General features: G+C 34.6%; 1 protein-coding gene across 1 annotated transcript in view; it reads left to right on the plus strand.

Moving 5' to 3' along the window:
• The first annotated feature begins 16,547 nt into the window (after positions 1-16,547).
• The window catches only part of LOC102490652 (keratin, type II cytoskeletal 8), a 4,892-nt gene continuing 632 nt past the window's right edge, over positions 16,548-20,807 (plus strand). Inside the window, exons 1-2 of the mRNA XM_006156125.2 lie at positions 16,548-16,613; positions 20,431-20,807. The exon at positions 20,431-20,807 is cut by the window's right edge and continues 632 nt beyond it. Of these exons, the coding sequence (XP_006156187.1) occupies positions 16,548-16,613; positions 20,431-20,807 (443 nt within the window). The remainder of the gene's footprint in view (positions 16,614-20,430) is intronic.

The raw sequence follows: 20,807 nt of genomic DNA on the forward strand, positions 1-20,807 counted from the left end.
ATTGCATGTATATACATACATATATATATACATATCTTTATATACATATATATAAACAAGGGACTACAACACTTCATTTAAAAAGTAGTGACTGACTGAAGCACTCATTTCCATACCTTATCTGTCTGCTCAATGTCAAATCATTGTCAGTTCCCTTAAAGTAGCCTCTCCTTCTATTTTGGTTTTACTACCATGAGAACTGAAATTTTCAAGCAGAAAAAATAGTCTAATTACAAAGAAATGAGTGGCACCCGTGTGATTTCCAATTTTCTGTGCAATCCACACTGCAGAGATAGAAGGATAAACCGTCACTTTAGCCCCCAAGTTTTATTCAAGCACTCATACAAAATATTCCAGATAAATGAGTCTTTATTCTCATCTCCCTCCTCTTCATCCTGATTAATCTGGAAGTAACTAATTCATAACTCTCTTTGCTGTTAGCAACTACATGCCACCAATCACGTAGATTATTCTTCTTCAATTATTTTTTTGGTGAGATATTTCAAATACCTTTTGGAAAAAGGCCCCTCGGAAGTTACGATGATCTTGCCCTTGCTCCTTTCAATGGTTACAACACCTCCACCAAGACTCCCAGCTTTTCCCTGCACTTTGATTCTCTCTGGGAGAAACTGCTAGAAATTGGCAGCACCCATGATTCCATCTTCTACAGGGTGGGTGCACTCAAGGGTCAACTTCAGAACCTGCTTCTTTTTTCGCCCCCCCCTTCGCCACAAGCTTTTTCACGGGCACCACATGGCGGCAGGGGAGGCAGAAATGGCTTTTAATATATAATTCATTTATCTATCAAAACTTCTAGTCGAAAAAACTTTTATTTCCTTTTAATTCAAGGAAGACTATGAAACATAAAAAGGGCAAAAGGTATCAGAAGAGTTTTCTTTATTTAAATATCCATAATGATAAGCAGAATATTAAAGACTTGAAAAGTATAATTAGGCCAAATGTCAAGTTCTATTTTATGTCTGAATAATGTGACTTTTGTAATGGAGTTCACCATGAGCTTCTTTATATTCAAAGATCTGTTTTAATTTCTTCTGTACTCCAGTAAAAACTTTGGGGGCTTGTTCTGGGATGTGTGTGCATGAGTGAGTGAGTTTGTGTATGTGTACCCAGTCATAAATTATTAGCAGAAGCTGAATTTAATGTTTTTCTAGGAAAGTCAATAATTATCTCATTCTTTAAATAAATGTAACCAATTTTCCTGGTATGGTGAGTCCTTTGTTCATTGGAAATGACATTATAACATGGTATTGGAAGCAAACATGTTGAAACATTCATGACTTCTTAAACCAGGGACAGGAAGATAAAGAGCATACTGCTGAAAATTATTTTGCAGAATCTCATTTCCAGAACTCCTAAGTATTATATACTGACTGATAGATAAATGTTTCTTCAAGTCAGAAAAAAAAAATCCATATGCATATTGTGCTTTAATTCTAAACAAATGATGCTATTTAGTATCACCATCAAGAAATAATTTTTATATCAAAAAATGTCAAAAAAATTTAGACTGTAATGAGAAATGGTAAGAAAATAATGTAGCCTAACTAGGCACAGGAGATAATTGTTACTTCTAAAAGCAATCAGAAAATAAAAATGAAAACTAAATGAGTACTATATTACAAAGTGAATGTTTCTCATGATTCTCACACACCCTCACCCTGGAAATTGTGTATAGACTAGCAAGAAAAGAAAAAGAAAAAAATTGTCAATTCCAATAACAAAAGTTATTCCTTCAATAAGTGGAGCTACGGAACTGGGAAATCAACAAAATTGCATTACCACATCCCAGTCTTACACCATATGGAGACTGATTATCCAACAGCAGATTACACAGACATTGAGCTTCTGTCTGCCCCTGATACAATTTCACTACTTGTTACCATCTTGGGGCTAAGAAAGAAGTGTTGGAAGTAATTAGCCAATTAATCATTTACTGGAATTGTGGTAAAGGAGTTGGTGAAACTCCAGAACGTCATCAGATTGTTAAGTGTAAATGTCAGGTGAGTGGCATCTAACTGTTGGCAGTGTCACAGCAGATCCAGACACATCAGTCATAGAAAGGATTCTGTTAGACAGATGTGCTTTGGAGTAGGAATAGTAGGGAAAATTCTCATGAACTATCATCTCATTCACTAAAAATTTTATTCAGAACAATGAACCCATTTGTATTTTAATATTGCATTATAGAAAGAAAACAAAATCCATTTTTCATTTTATATTTCTGTATTAGCACCTGGCTCTTAGTAAGTATTAAATTAATACCTATCATAAATAAATTTATTATTGTAATTTAGTAGTGTTTATTTGTGTAACTCAAGAGTGATTAATATACTGGTATAGAAAATAATAATCAAATGTTAAGAAGATATACTTCTCCTTGAGGATTTCTGTAGAAATTTTCCTGGGAAGAAATTAGCAGTCCGGTAGAATGTATATTTATGTTGGTAGTAGGCAAGTTATCTTTCAATACTGCATATATGGAACATCAAATTTGTATATTTTTAGTCAAATAGACATATATGTAAAGAGAGTTACACTGACTAGAAAAAAAAAAAAACCAAAAAACAAAAAAAACAGTGGAGTATTTTGGGGTAGAAAGAGTTAGATTTTGATGGTATGCTTTAATTTCTACAGGTTACTAAAAAGCAACTGGATTCATCATTACCCTTTTGATAAAAATGAATGAAAAAATGAATTTAAAATTTAGGAATTGTTTCTCCAAAGATTTTCTACTTTACTAGAACAAGGGGTTATACAAAAACATAAGATTGGACCTTTATAGCAGAGTTCTATGAGCAGTCACAAATAGAAAGACACTTAAGAGTTCAGAGAAGATCCTCCTAAAGCATGGCAGACTGAGAGAGTCAGACAGAGCAAGTACCCACCCTGGGTAAGCCATTTTCCTAACTAGGGCCCAGAGATATACATAATGAGGGCTCGAAATCCTACAGCAATTTGAGAATTAATTGAGAGAGGTGCCAATGGCAGCAGCAGTATGACATCAGGTCATTGGAAAAGTCATGACACATTTTTGCATAGAGAAATACATCATAACTTTTCTGTCGATCCAATAGAAATGTTAGAGTGCCAATATCAGAGAAGCTGGGAAGCAGCATGCCCTGAAGGAGAAGAAAAAATGAAATCACACCCATTAAAGAACTGGGAACACCAAGACCTCGTCTCAAGACACATTTGGATATCTGTTATCTATGCTGATAAACAATAATAAATAATAAAAGTTGGTATCTGTTTCCCCATTATCAGCTGGTCCTAAATAGCTAAGCTTGATATTTGCCATGAAACATAAGACTTATGTAGAATTGTTGCTTGCCATCTGGGGAATTGTGGATTCTACCATTACTCTGTCAGATACTTGGTCAGATTTGTTCCTATCATTGCATAAACTAAATTCCACTGAAAATCTATATCTAGAATGATGTGAAAGTAAACCCTTTGGCTAAAACATACCTTTGGTTTCTGATTACAAAGAAAATCTGTTCCATAAATTTCTGGAAACAAAGATATAAATAAATATAAATATAAATATAAATATTTTATTATGTGTCTTGCCTAGTAATCAACAGAGTTAGTATCTTATAAATAATGCCTCTCTTTGTATCTATGAGAAACTTAGATGCTTAAAATAATTTAAAATGAAAAAAAATTCAATTTCACAAGTTATTTCTACCAAGACAATCCTGCTAAAGAATTTATTAACTCAGCCTTTAATGATAACTCCATTAGTCAGGACTCTCTAGAGAAATAGAATAAATATATATGTAGAAGAAGAGGTTTATTATAGGAATGATCTCACACTATTACAAGCAAGATAATTCCTACAAAACATTCTCTGCAAGCTGGAAAATCAGCTGACTTGGAAACATGAAAACTTGGAACAAACAGCCAATTGGATGGTGCCCACTCACGTTAAAGGTGAAGCTTTCTCTTTCTTTTTTAAAAAATTATTTTAGATAATTTTATTTAATACTGTTATTATTATTTTTTCAATTTGATCAGAGACAGAGAGAGAGAGAAAGGGAAAGTGAGAGAGCAAGCCGCCAGGTCCAGGACTGAACCGTGGTTGGCCATGTGGGTGCCATGTGTAGCACCTTTATACACCACGCCACCTACTGGTCCCGAAGCTTTCTCTTTCGACCCACTGACTCACACAGCAATTTTGGTTGGCAACACTCTCACAGACTCACTTAGAAACAACATTTCACAAGCCACCCAGGCATCTTTCAAGTCAGTGAAGTTGATGTTCAAAATTAACAATCACAGTAATTATTTTCAAAAGGAAAAAATTTAAAAAACCTTTATGCCACTGAAGATATATGAAGATGAAAAGGAGTCTGAAAAAATGCTAATTTTCCTCTTCTAGTTTTACCACATTAAACTAGCCCACGCAGATGGTTGTTTTACCATATGTTCAGTGATCTCCATAGAAAGGAGTTCCAAAGTTTCTGATGTTCATCTGTAATATAAAACAATCCTCATGTTTCTTTCTCATAAGAGACTAAATATTTTGTTTCATTTATAACCCTTCTATTTCATTAAAATTATAACTACAAATGTATTGTTATACTCCATAAAGCATCATGACTTACTATAACTAAGAGAAATAGTCCTACAAATAAATGATCTGTTATTCCTCCTCTATTATACAAAAAAATGAAAAGTTTGAGTGATATTCCCATGATCCCATTGATAGTAAAGGGAAAAAAACAGGACTTCAAATGAGGTCATCTTATTTTAAATCTGATGCTCTTCTCTGCTATAGTAAATTTGCTCTGCATCCCTGTGGACATGAAAATAATTTACAAGAGAATTTCACTGATTCTTTTATTTTAGTTACTTTAAAACAGAAGTAGAGACAGTAACTTAATCAATAATGAATGGGGGGGGGAATCCCCATAACACATTTATTTAAGGGATAAATGCACAGAAACAGAAACCTAAGAGGCAAAAGTTCTTAAGTCTTCTGTAAGAGACATATTTTAAGACATCCTTGGTTTCCTCTTCATTTAATATACTTTCTGTCTCTATTTTTTGTGTATCTTGAACTTTAGTTACAAAGATCTGACAGCCCATCTTGTTTCCTATGTTATCTGAATTGTCCAGTAGGTCTAATATCTTGACCTTTAGTAATTTTCTTGACTTTATTCTTTTTATTTTTAACATATATTTTTTTATTTATTTATTTGTCATGATTTTCAAGTCACCCAGACAGGGATTTGAACCATGGTCAGCCATGTAGGAAACTAGCACCTTAACTACCATGCCACCTACTGGCCCCAACTTTCATCTAAATTTCTAGTTTTTATAATGTGGCCTGCTTTATAATGTGGATTTTGAAAAATAGAGTACGAATAAAATCTGAACAATTCAGTTTTTTAATGCATGGTTAATATTTAGGGTATCCTCAGCTACAGTGCTTTTCTTGGGCAGGTTGGCCACTGAGACTCAGGTTATTTATACCATATGTGAGATTTGATTATATAAAAACATTACTTAATTAATTTGAGCCCCAAAATATTCAATGAAAATATACCATTAGTAATATCAAAGAACATAAAGTGAATTCTGAATATAAACTTATGTTCAAGCATACCCCCAAAAAACACTAGGCTGAATGCCAGAGGAAAGCTAAATGCTATCCAACTAAAGGTAACAGAAGCGCAGAGTGAAAGGTAGGAAGCAGGTTGTGGGGGGTTAATTTGGTGGGAAGAAATGATAGATCTTATATATAGCAATCACTCAGCTCTTAGCCTTGTGGAGCAATTTAAAAGGAAAGCTTGTGTGGTAGCTCTGCTGACTTCATTCTGCTTGAACTATCGTAGCGGGAGTCAGAGCTAGGGCTTCAAACCCAGAAACCCAGCAGCTGTTCCAAATCTAAAGCCAGTCCAAGATAAGATATTCTTACTGGGACACATGGTACAAAATGCTCTATAAGGAACAAGCCCTTTTTTCCTTAACATCTATACCTTCACATGAGTAGTACAAATGTCACATTGCAGTTTTCTTCACTAGAATGAAATGTTCCTAATAAGATTTGTTTTGAATTTAACAATAAACCTCTAGTTTATTTAACTATAAAATGAAGCTTATAATAGAAATTTACTTCTGGTATGTTATGTCATTCCAACTGTACTTACATGTTTGAGTTAATTATAATAATGTAAATTGAAAATGAAAGATTATCTAATCAACCAATTTTTATGAGTAATGAGTTAATCACAAATTTGCGGAAATCCCTTATACGCACCAATTATGATAATGCCACCTGAGTACAAAATGTATATAGTAGTGCACCTATGCTATTTAAAAATGTTTGCCTTATAATTACAGTAATGACCTAGGAGTGAGGCATTGCCTGAGGGTTAATGGCTTGCAGGGAAAATACATCTGGCCATTAACCCCAAATAAATTCCCCATGCTTCCATAATTATTTCAAAAAACTTCACAAATGTATATAGAGTATAAATAAAACCTTCCATGATCTCTAGGTCAATCTCTGTTCCTCTCTTAAATGTTTCCAACTTTATTAATTATCTGAAAGAGTTGTCAAAGGCATATTATGAAACTTTGTGACTAAAATGTTGTGCAAATATGAAAAATATTGGAGGCATATTGTAAATGTTCTTCCAAAATAATGAATAAACTATAGCCAAGACAAAATGATGAAGTAGATAAATACAAAACTGTGGAGCAAATTAGGAGACTGAACAATAATTGTGAGGAAATCCCTGAGAATAAAGCACAGTACATATATTCAAGATGAACGTAGGATGAATGGATGAGAAGATATAATATAGGTCTGAGAATATTTCTAGAAGTAAAGAGCAGAAAAAAGATATTTGGTAAGAGAATTTCTTAGAATTTTCTAGATGTGAACATTGAAAATGAGATCAAAGATTAAAGGAGAAAACAGTCTAGAGAGAATAACTAGAAAAAAAATTACATTCAAATACTTTGGAATTTGGAGAACATCAAAGACGAAGAAAAAAAGTGTCTCAGAAGCTACCAATGGAGAAAACGAGACTGGATAAACTGACATGACAATTTCTTTCAGCAAGAATAATAAATGCCAGAAGATTTTTAAAAATCCATTAATATTTCAAAGCATTTAAGACCAACTTAAAATTTTAAACATAGCAAATTATTACTCTAGAATAAAAACAAAACTAATTCATTCTTGAACATGAAAAAAAGGATATACATCTATAGTCACAAGACCTCTCTAAAATAACCTTTAATGGAGCAAGAGTAAAACTGACATCAGAAAAAAATAAGTGGAAAGAAGAAACAAGGTCAAACAGAGATAAACATATTTTTAAGTAAAACAGATACCAAAAAGAAAATGAAAAGAGTGAAAATCTATAGGAGTTTAAAAATAAGGTGAAGGGGCCAGCAGGTGAGATAATGGTTAATACACTGGATTCCCACCTGGCTGACTGAGGTTCGAATCCTGGATTTGGCAGCTTGAGATCATGCTGGGCTTAGTGTGTGTGTCCCCAAAATCCTAGGAGGAGAATGAAGGAGAAGGGATTGAAACGAGGCCTTCCCCTCTGTGGGGTGATTTCTCACTTTTCCTCTTACCGTCTCTTTGTCCTGTGAGCACACCTGCCCTATGGCAAAATCTAAAAATGTAAATAAATAAAATAAAAGTAGAAAAAGTACTGGTAAATATGGAGGATTGGTTGTAATTTTCACAGTTAATGTATTCTAAGGCTCTTATATAGCTAAAATATAGACATATATATACAGACACTAAAGAAATAAAAATTAAAGATAAAATTGTTAAGCAAGTAAAGTTAAAAAAAAAGTACTACAATTGTGATTATTTCAATGCATATTAGAAAACAAGAAATGAAAGAGAAAAGAAGTATAATTATCAGTAAAACCAAAATGAAGTGACAGAGGAAGTCAATTACGGTAATCCCAATAAATTAAAATAGTCTCCATAATAGTAGAAATGCCATGGAGTATGTTTGTGAGATATACATGCTACGCTACAAAGGCTATCAAGACAGATGATGGGCTTGTTCTCAGTTACTGGAAATGCATACCTATTACTAATGGTCATGATATTTGGCACATCAATCTTGGTTCAGGATTAGGAATAATTTTGCAACATTTGCAATATTCTAAAATAGGGAATTTTTATTGAAGAAAATTCTTCAAGCCTGACTGTGTTTGCTAGATGATGGGTGTGATTTAATATATTGATCTTTTTAACGCTAAGATCCTACCATACCAAGGTTTTTAAAATGTATAAATCAAAAACTTCGGAACATAAAATACATTTTGAATCATCAAAAAATATATATAAGAATTTGTTTTACTCATCATGATATCCCAGGACCTCAGAACAGAGTCTGACACTTAACACAACCTCAATAAAAAGTCCTTGAACTGAAATGAAGCCTATGACAGATTTAATATAGTCTTGGGAAAATAATGAAAAGGTAAAGTGTATAAAAAGTATAGACTATGGAAATAGAAATAGGAACATGGTTATTAAAGTTTATAAATCCTGTACAGTGGGAAATATAAAGGAATACAGAAAGTCATGATAGTTTTCAAAACGTATAAGGAAAAGAGTAAGTTTATCTGTTGCATTTGGATATAACCATGATAGAATACTGACAGTATTTTTTCTGAACAAGTGTAAACATTTTTCAAAAAGAAATTAAGATTAATAACTATAACCATTAAATTAAAAGTAATATTTTTCTTCTCAAGGAAGTTTGTTAGGAATTACATATTTTATAAGTAAACTACACCAAGATTAATAACCTTACTGACTTATTTATGCAGAGTTGACCAAGACTTTATTTTTACTCCTCTCTTTGAAAAAGGCTGAATAAGTTTCATTCAGAGTAAATTCACAATAACTATGTTTATTGCAATAAACGTTGCCCCTGGCAAAATTTGGATATGTGGCAAGGGGTTTTCTCTGTTTATATCTTATAGAGGTATTTTCTAAAAGTTATAAATTATTTTTGAGGGACAGCAGGGAGTATGGTAGTTCCACTTTGCAGATCAAATACAGGACAGGGCAGCTTGGAAAGCATGCTGGGCGTGTGTGTGCATGATGAAAATCCTAAGAGGAAAACGGAGAAGAAGGTGGGATATAGCTACATCCCAGGGGATGCTTGTTCTCTTTCCTTCTCTCTTTCTTTCCAGCAAGTTCATGCATCCTATAGAACAACTTTTTAAAAAAATTTGAAAGAGCTATTGTCTCCGCTATTTATATCAATACTGGAGACTATATAGATGTCATACATACATATATGGAGAGAGAGAGTTTTACTAACCTATGATAGTGCAATATTTACCAGACATAACTTTATTACATCTCACCACAGCAGTACATGAGGGGATTTTAGGTACTTTTAGCAAACTTAGATTGTTTTTTTCTTATAATTCATAAGGGATTTATCCCCATCACCACATATCTACCTTCTCTTTAGTGATTATAGAAAAGAAGATGATTTTATATCTAATAAGAGGTAATTGTTATTTACATGATTTCTAGAAAACTAGAAAGAGATATAGATATTGTCTCAGTTTTAAGTATCTAAAATTCTGTTAGGATCACTATTGAATCTGATCCTTCAGATCTAAGGTACATCAGCTCTAACAGGGTTTAAACTATTTGTAAACCACACTTTTTCTAAAAAAGTCTTTATCAAATTTCTTTTAGTGTGGTTTTTCACAAACATGCCTGATCAAAGGAATCAGATGGGAAGCTTGCAAAAATTCAGATTCGTAGATGCATTCTCTGGAGATCATGATTTGGTATTTCAGAGAGACCTAGGAATCTGTGTTTGTAAGTTTCCTCAAGTGACTCCTAAAAAAACAGACAAGGTTGAGAAATACAGACTCACTACAGGTTGCTCCCTCAGCACATCCTCTGCACACCATATGGTATTCTGGACCCCTAAAGGAGGTAAGGAACTGAGCGATGAGCTCATACCAGGAAGATAAGCCCCAGAGCACTGTGACCCTTGCCCAGAAGTTCAGAAGAGATCAATGGCAAGATTTGTTTTGGCTGCATTTAACCACAATATATCCAATAATGGTATTGAAAACATCTGTTTCTTTCTTTATTTTTTTTAGCAAATATGGATGTAATAAAATAAGTGCTTTATTGCAGATGAAGAACCATGTGCAGACATGAGAAAGGCAGCTTACAACTTAGAGGAGTAAGTCTTAAAGCCACAGTCAAATTCTTGTGGTTCAAGTCTGCCTGTTCAAGAGAAGGAGCACACAGTGACTTTCACTGAGAATGCAGATCACTTTTGCTCTGTTTTTATATCATTTCTGGAGTAATGTCTTGTTCACTCAGTAACACAAATGAATGCCAAACACTGTGCTAGTCTTATGGCACAGGCTCAGTAAACTATTCCGAACAAAAGAAGGGATGAAAAGTTTCTTAGAAGAAAGAAGAAAACTAATAGTTTGTATTAAACATTTTTTAATATCCTTTCGGATTTCAGTTAAGTTCTTGCTGAGTTTGCAAACTCAGAGATTTCTTAAGGAGAAAATATTTTAAATCATTTCCAGAATTTTAAAATATTATTAATGAATGCAATTATAATACTAAAGATTAAATGTTGGCTTATTAAATCAGCCTGCATCTATCTGAGTACGAATAAGGCAATAAGATAAAATAATGGATTATGTTCTTGATATAAATAGTACAGACAATAGACCTTCTAGTTAAGCACACAGTTTTTGTTTTTTTTTTTTTTTGAAAGAAATGTATTTTTTTTTCTTTTTGGTAGACAAGTATTTATTGAGCTTGTGTCTCTCCTCAGAGATCAAGTGATAGTCTTTCATTGCAGTTTCAGAAACCTTATTCTCTTTTCCTTTAAAATACTGTTTGATTCCAAGAAAACTTGAGACCAGCAGTTGGTGTAATGGCTATGTTGCTGGACTCCCACATGGTCGACCACGGTTTGAGTCCCAGACCCGGTGACTTAAACTCACGCCAGACGCGTGTGTGTGTGTGCCCAAGTTCCTGAGAGGAGAATGGAAGAGAAGGGATTGTGGCATGGCCATCTCCCCTGGGGGGTGATTTCGCACTTTCTATCTCTCTGTCTCTCTCTGTCTTTCTGGTGAGTGTACGCGCCCTATAGCAAAAACCTCTCAGAAAAATAAAAAATAAAATAAAATACTGTTTGATTCCAAGAAATCTTCTTTACCTCAGGAAAAAAATCAATACTGTTACAGAGAAAAAGAGACATTCTTATTTTCATATTATTAGTTGAAATGACAGATGGTATAATTAGCATAAGTACATTACATATCACTTTTCAAAATAGAAAATATGATGACCAAATTAATACATTTTATAACCTTTGACTTAGAAAATTGCTTAGGACACTTGGGTCTTTTGATTGGTATCCTACCAGAAGTAATTAATTAAGGCTATGTCATTTTCAATGGCATTTATTTTTCAGTCAAATATCAGAATTACAAAAAATGTTTAGTAGAAACAGCAGAACACATTATTCTGTCTTTGCATACAAATTGATGCTTCAATATCAGGAATTCCCTTCAGGTTTCATAATTTTTTTCTTTAGAAAATTATAATGAAACTGATAAAATACAATTGTGTTAAGTCAATCTACTGTGTGTCACACAGTAATGAGGGATAGATAAAAGAGATAGCTAGTAAGGCAGACGACAAAGACAGGGCGGTGAGATTGCTGAAGAAAATACCCCATAAAATACAGAAAAAGGCGAACATGATCATAATTGCCCACTCCTAACATATTAGAATTAGGTTATATGAAGAACCTTCATAAAGTTTGTGGAAATGCATACTGAGAAAAAATTGCATGGATTTCAAAATAGCTTTGTACCGATTAAATACTTTAATTCTATCTTCATACAAACTGTGTAAAATCCCCTTACATATCTTTAAGGTAGAAAGAAAACTGGAGCCTAGATTTAAAAATTGAAAAGGAATTAAAAACAATTTAACAGGTAAGAGGGTGGCATGATGGTTGGGGCATTGAACTCAAGCATTTGAGTCCCAGACCTGGTGGTTTGCTAATCCTGCCAGGCAAGTGTGTATGCCCATAACCCCCCATCTCCCTGAGGAGAGATTTCTCACTCTCTCTGTCTCTCTCTCTCTTTTTCTATCTACTTAATGAGTGCATATACTCTATAGCAAAAACCTAAAGAAAAAATAAACAAAAATTTATTTAAAGAACAATTATAACAAAAATACCTGTTTGCTAAATTATAAATGTATATACCTCAATTTATGTACTTTTTTGGATTTCTGTGAGAACTTTCACACATGAAAATCAGAGAAAGTTGTCGCTTTTTTGTTTTTATTTTCATGAAGTTAAGTTGCTGGTGGTGCGTCTGCTTGGGCTAGAGAAGTAACAAAATGAACTTTACATTACGGAAGTTGTGTTCTCAAAAAGTACTGTGGTTTACTCAAGTTCTGGGCTAACATAGCACAAGGAAAGAATAGGAAATATTCCAGGCCACTTGGGTGCCTTTTCCCTGTGCTTGTCTGAGGGCATGCTTTTCTTTGATAATAGACACTCATAAATACAAGTCGTTGAAATGGTGGGAAAGGGAATACTGTGGCTCCACAGGGTTTGAGAGGCTTTGAAATTCAATGTGCTATCCTTTATGTTGAAGAGTGGCCGAAGATCAAGGGCAATCAATCCAGATGCTTTCAAATTTATAGATACCTTGGCTGGAGGGAATGGAAAAGATTTATCCTTATGGAATATTTCATTTCTGCTCCCTTTTTTCTACTTCATCTCCGGGTCCACATCCTAGTGGAACAGCAAAGAGAATGTCTGCAGATGAAAATCAGCTGCTGAGTCTAACTAGCAGCTATTTAATAATAAATATCACAAACAAAACAAAACAAAAAAGGAGCAACTTCTTCAGTTGGGACTAGCAGTAATCTTTTTTATTATAAACATTCCTGTGTTACCATTTAGAGCAGGTAATGTATATTTCACCTCTATCTTCTTATAAAATCACATGACATAGAATCTAGGTCATATTTGTTATTATTAATACACTGCAAGAAATGTCAAGCATTTTCTACTTGACCTTTTGCTACTCTCTCTCCCCACCCTCCTTCCTACCTCTATTGTGTCTCCTTCAGATCCCTAATGTAGAAAAATAAAAATCATTCTCTGTCTTATTAAAGTTAATTCCTTCTTATTTTCTAACTTTTGAATGACCTTGCATAGCCTTTTCTCATTCAAGAAGAATAATGCACACTTATTTCAGGTTGTCAGTCTCCCAGGCTCTTTGTTAATTGCTGCCACTACTTTGATTTAATTATCTCCTTCTCTCTGCAAAGAGGCATCTCCTCTGGACCAGTTTTCCCTCAACTTCTATCTTGTGTCTCCTTTTCTCTCTCCATTTCCTTTTCTATCTTTGCATCTGCAATTCCTTCTTTCCACACTTTTTTTTTGATAAAAATGTCATTTCATAATCTCAGTATAAGTTTGTATCCTCATAACATTTAAAAATGGAAATTAGAACATTTTAAATTTGTCCTCAAATAAATATTCTAACAATCAAACAATAAACATAATAAAGTTTTAACACATGAAATAACAAGATCCTTGACTTGATGGTTACACTATTGCAATAACATAAAAATACGTATCTAATAATCCAAACATTCATCCTTTAAAATTTGATGTAACCAAGACTATATGTCAAGCAATGCTATTCTGGGTGATTGGGTAGTTGGTCTCTGGTAGAGAATTCATAATTATGAAAAATGATGAAATAGATCAAATCCAGCAGGAAATATATAATTGACTAAATAGCAGAGGAAAAGAGGTAACAATATTAATTTATATTATCTTTGCATTTATTGGTGGTTAATGCCTTTTGGAGACAAAACCAATTTCTATGGAAGCTAAAGATGGAGTTTGGTGACCCAAAACAGAAAAATTAACACTGGAGTAAAGAATACATATAATTAAGAATTTTTAAATTTATTCACAAGAAACTATTAATAGTAAGCCAAAAAAGACAGAATAAATGCAAGTCCTCTCTTTGTTGCTGTGGATCATAGCCAGTCGTCAAGGTTATACACTAATTTACATAAAATTTGCTCAAAAACATGTACCGAGAAATGAATTAATAGAGTACCATACTTACAAATGTTTGAACCCTAGGGGAAAGAATCTAGGATATAGTGAAATAAAAACATATGTATTATAATTCTAGCTAATAGAATAAATAGCTTACTTTGGATGAAAAGAAAAAGGTGTTGTTTTTATAGTCATGTTACCTCAGTTAGTAGAACTAGCAGAATTAAAAAAGGAGAGAAACTAGCTATTACAGAAGAACCAGAGCTAAGGGCATAAAAACAAAATTAGTTCTTCCCTTAGTCTTTGGGCTGGTTTAGCATACCAGTTACTAATATTATAGTACTAGAAATATTTCTTTCAAATGTTAAAAAACATTCAAGAGACGGAATTTCTAGTGACGAATCATATCACCAGGAGAATTCCAACCCCAGACATATATTATTCAAACACATTAGGCCAATATGACCATTTATATTATGCTATTTATAATCATTTTAATAGTGGAAGATAATAATGTGTGTTAGATCGCAATTTCTGTAACTAGATATGCCAATTATGGAATGATGTGCTGTAGTTTGATTAATCAAGAATGTCAAATAAGATATGATGTAAAATAATTTCTCGGAGTTTTGGAGGTGTTAGAAGTAATCTACTACATAGTAGGCTGACAGAATTTAGCAGGTGTTACTGAATTAATGAATAAATAGGAAAACCAATACATATCTAGTATCTTTTGTATTTTATTTTTTAAAGGCTAATTCCCCTAACAGATATGTCTAGACTTACTGGAAAAGATAAGTAGTTTGGAATCTAATTCCAGGATACCATTTCAATCCCTGATACTATTTCTGCAGTTTTTGAGGCAAATAATATAATTTGCAAAGTCTCGGTTTTCCAATTTTTCAAGTGGACAAGGTAACATTTGTAACCTATCAAAAAAGCTTAGGGAGGTTTAATGAGGTGACATATCTAAAATGTTATCTAAGGGAAAATATTTTTATTATCTCTGCAGATAATGCCTCAGCTTGACTGAAGAAAAAAAAAAGATATAACAAGATATCATTGTATTATGATAAAGCAATGAACTACCACCTGCAGGAAATTGGCTTCATGAAAGGGAACAGCAAAGAGCACATCAGGATTACATGAAATCAATCAGAGGCAGGCAGGAAGAACACAAGCCAGATGAAGTAGAGTCTTTCATGACAGACAGGAGAATATATCAAAGCCATCCTTGCTAATTTCAAAAAGCCCACTCCTTCCTCTAGAGGTGAGAACATTACTTCAGACAGCATGCTGGCTCCGCTGGACTTCTGTGAAGATGCTATGACTCCATTTGTGGTTTTCTTAAAGAATGATTTAGGAATGAAAAGTGCCAGCAAGCCTGAGCCCCATGAATTTAGATCATCAGTGGGAGGGAATTGAGTGTAGTTTTCCACATTTATTTCTCCATTAGAAATTAATTTGTACCAGCTGGACCCTCATCTACTTACTTTACTTCTGAGCTAACAGTCATTATTATACTACTTTCCCAAGCAAAATACTATGTGTTTCTTTTTCATTAAAAAAAAAAAAAATGCAGCTTCACAAAATAAAAGAATAAAATTAACTAGTTAAAAGTAGAAAGGCCAAATGGAAGTTAGGAGGAGGAATATGGTCAAAATGATGGTTCCACATGGATCCTTAGGGTTAAAGTCGATAAAGAGCTCAAGTACTCCAAAAACTTGAAGAGCAAGTGGAAAGAGCATGCTGAAAACATTGTGGTGCTCAGCATCCTTGAATTAAGGCCAGTATTGCGAGGATTAAAACACACGAGCACTTAGGGAGATAGGACGATGTATGATTGGAAGTCTGATAGACATAGAATGCTCTAAGTGGTCACAGTCTGTAAGGTGGACAGAAAACTTGTTACTGCCTTATAACACGATAGTACTTTTTCACTCAAGAATTACTAACTCTCCTATTGAAAGATACCAGAGGGAAATAAATTAACTGAACACCTCAATTGAATGTGTATCTATGCCTTCTACATGAGTTTTTTCTTGTAATAAAGACACTTTGAATTCACTGAAGGGTCAATAGAAATTTGAGGTAGTAAAAGATTTAATTAATTCACATAACTCTAAATATTTTGAATGAATTACCAACAGTTTCTTTATGAAATTAGATAAATAGAAAATGGAATAGTTACGTTTGTGATAATAAAGTTAATAAAGTTCCATCACAAAATTTAATTCACGAGCTCCTCGGAGCTCTCTCTCTTCCTCTCCTTTTTTGTTCATGAAAGAAGCACCCTGGATAGGATTCTATCATGCCATGATCACCCCCACGCCAGCCCTCTAACTCCTAGGGTCATGGGTATTTGCATGCACACCCGAAATGCTTCAGATTGATTAGGTCAGTCATTGGAACTTGTAATCGGCGATGTGCTCTCCACCCTGCAGTCCAGCACCTACTGACTGTGCCACTGATGCCTGCCAGGGTTCTTCGGTAGTACATTGACTGGAATTACATTTTTCAAGAAGGATGTTCATAACAAACAAACCAAAATTTTTTTCACATTTTCTATAATCTCTTAGTTCTCTTTTTTTTAGAAAAAGAATTATTTTATTTGACTTTATTTTTTAAAAATATTTGACCAGAGAAGGGGAGAGACAGAGACAGACAGAGAGAGAGAGAGAGAAAGAGAAACCAAGCTGCTAGGTCTGGGACTCAAACCACAGACAGCCACGTGGGAGTCCAGCACTCTTAACCACCACGCCACCTGCCATCCTCAGTGTCTTAGTTCTTAAAGCACTTAATTCATGAGAGAGCTGGAATGTATCTCAAAAATAATTTACTCTACTGTTCTCAATGTAGTCCCTGAGATGGACTAAGACAATCTCTGACTCAAAATGAGTGAGGGAATTAAAAGCTAATGGAGATGTGTTCTCAGTTTTATGTTTCCTCCCACTTTTATTGTCCTAGACACTCAGTGCCTCCTATTATTTCTCATTTTGTAAAACCAGTAAACAATGAATGATAAAAGAGCAAAATAAAATAAGCTAACTCTACCGAAATGAATGTGTGAATTTCATATTATAATTATAGTGGATTTGCTTACTTGTGGTGGTGACTTAACCTTTTTATCTATCATGAAGTCATGATTTATGTTGAAAATAGAGTTGCTATATAGCAGAATTAAATTAAGTATGTTTTAAAAACATGATAATTCTCAGACTATACTGTGATTTTCAAGTGTCACTTGGTTACGTATAAAATCTATGGTCATGATCTAATGTTGAGTCTCATGGTGTCACAGAGTTATACTAAGTAGCAAAATAAAACAAAAATCTTGATCATCTGACTTTGCCTCAAGATGTGAGTGAGCAAAGTGACTAATTTGCATGCCAGGAATTTCCATTTCATGAGGAAAGGCAATAATACCATAAGTGAAGTGTGATGGTTAATTTAATGTGTCAACATGGCAACAGAGCGCCCAACAGGTAGTTAAATATTCTGGGGGTTCTGTGAAGTGGTTTGCATGAGAGCATCATATAAATCAATAGACTGAGTAACCCTTCATAATGTGGGTGGATCTCATCCTGACAGTTGAAGGATTAAGTAGAACAAAAAGGCTGACCTTCCCCAATTAAGGAAGAATTATTCTTACCTAAAAAATTGTCTTGCCTTCAGACTAAGACACTGGTTTTCCCTGTCCTTGAACTGGAACTAAAACATCAGCTCTGCTGGGTGTCACTTCAATCCAAGATCAGCAAACCCATATTACAAGAAAAAGAAAAGTGAAGAAACTATATCAGGGCATAACAAATCAAATTGCTGAAGATCAGTGAAAAAAAAGAAAAAAAAATTCTGAGAACAATAAAACAAAACAAACAAAAAACAATATGTACGGGACAGAGTAATAAAGGTAAAGATGACAGATTTTGGAGCTAGCAGATGGGATAATGGTTATGTTGCTGGACTCCCACATAGCAGACTGTGGTTCAAGTCCTAGACTCAGGCGCTTGAAATACATACTGGGAGTGCACACATGCACAAGATGCTGGGAGGAGAGTGGAGGTGAAGGGACTGTGGCATGACCATCCCCCTGGGGGGTGATTTCTCATTCTCTCTCTCTCTCTCTCTCCAGGGAGTGTTCGCATCTTAAGACAAAAACCTCCATAAAAAAAATAAAAAGGCAGATTTGGGGTCAACAGGTGGTGTAGTGGTTAAGGCACTGGACTCCCACTTGGTCTACCTCTCTCTCTCTCTCTCTGTCTCTCTCTCTCTCTCCTTCTCATTCTCCAGGGAGCACACCCACACACACACTAAGGCAGAAAACTCAAAAAAAAAAAAAAAAAGATGACAGATTTGAGACTACCAGAGGGCATAGTGGCTAAGGTGCTGGACTCCCACTTGGTCAACCATGATTTGAGTCCTGGAACTGGTGGCTTGAAACTCATGCCGTGTGCATGTGCATGTGCATGTGTGCCCCATATCCCAAGGGGAGAATGAGAGAGAAGGAATTGTGGCTGGCCATCCCCCTGGAGGTCGATTTCTCCCTTTTTGTCTCTCTCACAGGTGAACACACTCACACTATAGCAAAAAAGAAAAGATGACAGATTTATTACTAAAAAGAATGCAAGTAAGAAGCAGTGTAGTAATATCTTTGGAAGTACTGAGAGCAAACAAGACTTTTTTTAAAGACACTTTTGCCTTAGGGTGCTTGCATTCACTGGAGAAAGAGACAGAGACAGTGAGAGGGAAAGTGAGAAATCACCCCCAGAAAATGTGGCTACACCACAATCCCTTCTTCTCCATTCTCCTCCTAGGATCTTGGGCACGGATGCATGAGCAGCCAGCATGATGTTTAAGCCACCAGGTCCAGGATTCAAACCATGGTTGGCCATGTATGAGTCCAGCAATGTAACCACTATGCCAGCTGCCAGAAGTCTATTCCTAGCACATATATCTTTCAAAGGCAAAGGCAGAAAAAAATACATTTTCTAGACATATCTGTATTGAAAACTTACCATGAGGAAACCAATACTTTAGGAAATGTTTAAAGAAATCATTTTGATAATAGGAAAATCATACCAGGTCGAAATATGAATCTATAAATAGGAATGAAGATCATAAAAATGGTAACTATGTGAATAAATATTATTTTATATTATTTAATTATCTTTTAAATTAATTGTTTAAACAAAAATTTAAACTAATATAATATGGGTATTAACATATGTGAAAGCAAATAAATGACAATAAGAACAAAAATGTTGAAAAGAGAGACTCAGAAGAATAACATTTTAAGACTTTAATAATATATGCAAAGTGTTAAATCATTTGACAGTAAAATGAGATGATTGCTAATTTCTCCTTTTCGTTCTGTCTCACAAGTGCACTTGCCCTATAGCAAAATCTCTCTCACAAAAAGAGTATACTACACACTATAAACTAACCATTAAAATGATAACCAATAAGCTAACATGGAGATAAAATGGAATCATAAAAGTCCTTAATTAATTAAAATAACACAAATAAAGTGAAAAAATGAACAGAGGATATTTGAGACAAATGGGAAATAATACAATAGTTTTAAACTCCATAAACATATTAAAGTAAATGATCTAAACATACCATTGAAACAACAAAGGTTGTTGTATTGATATAAATAATCCCAAATATGTGTTGCACACCAGAAACTCATGTTAAATATAAAGACACAGTATACTAAAAGTAAAAGAACGGAAAAATAAATGTCATGGTAATTCTAGTTGAAAGAAAGATGGAATGATTAAGATGTTTAAGATACTCTCAAAAATAAAAAGTGTATTCCTTAATCACAAATTCATCGATTTTTAAAGAGAATATAGAAATCCTAAAATTGAAAGCACTTTTAACAGAGTTGGGCTGGCCCTGTGGACTAGAGGAAAAGGGAGCTGGATTCCATATGACTGACCATGGTTTGAATCTGATACTGGTGGCTTGAAAAAATATCCTAGTGTAGACCAGCAGATGGTTAAATTACTGGACTCCCACATAGTAGACTGGTTCAAATCCTAGACCTGGTGGCTTAAAATTCATGCCTGATGCATGTACATTCATGCCAAAGATCCCAAGAGGAGAATAGAGAAGAGATTTATGGAGTGATTTCTCACCTTCTGTCTCTGTCTCTCTGGTGAGTGCATGTATCCTACAGCAAAAATCTTTCTCTAGAATAGAGAGAGAGAAAGAGAGAGAGAGAGAGAGAGAGAAGAATACCCTGGGCATATGTGTATACATACGTAAATTCCCAACAGGATGGAAAAAATTCTTTTAAAAGATTGATGGGCTGACCGATGAGATCAACTTCCTCAGGCAGCTGTATGAAGAGGAGATCCGTGAGCTCCAGTCCCAGATCTCCGACATGTCCGAAGTCCTGTCCGTGGACAACAGCCGCTCCCTGGACATGGACGGCATCATTGCCGAGGTCCGCGCCCAGTATGAGGAAATTGCCAACCGCAGCCGGGCTGAAGCTGAGAACATGTACCAAATCAAGTATGAGGAGCTGCAGACGCTGGCTGGGAAGCACGGGGATGACCTGCGGTGCACGAAGACTGAGATCTCTGAGATGAACCGGAACATTAGCCGGCTCCAGGCTGAGATTGAGGGCCTTAAGGGCCAGAGAGCGTCCCTGGAGGCCGCCATTGCTGATGCTGA

The sequence above is a fragment of the Tupaia chinensis genome, unplaced genomic scaffold (assembly GCF_000334495.1).
Source record: "Tupaia chinensis unplaced genomic scaffold, TupChi_1.0 Scaffold000478_3, whole genome shotgun sequence".
NCBI lineage: Eukaryota > Metazoa > Chordata > Mammalia > Scandentia > Tupaiidae > Tupaia > Tupaia belangeri.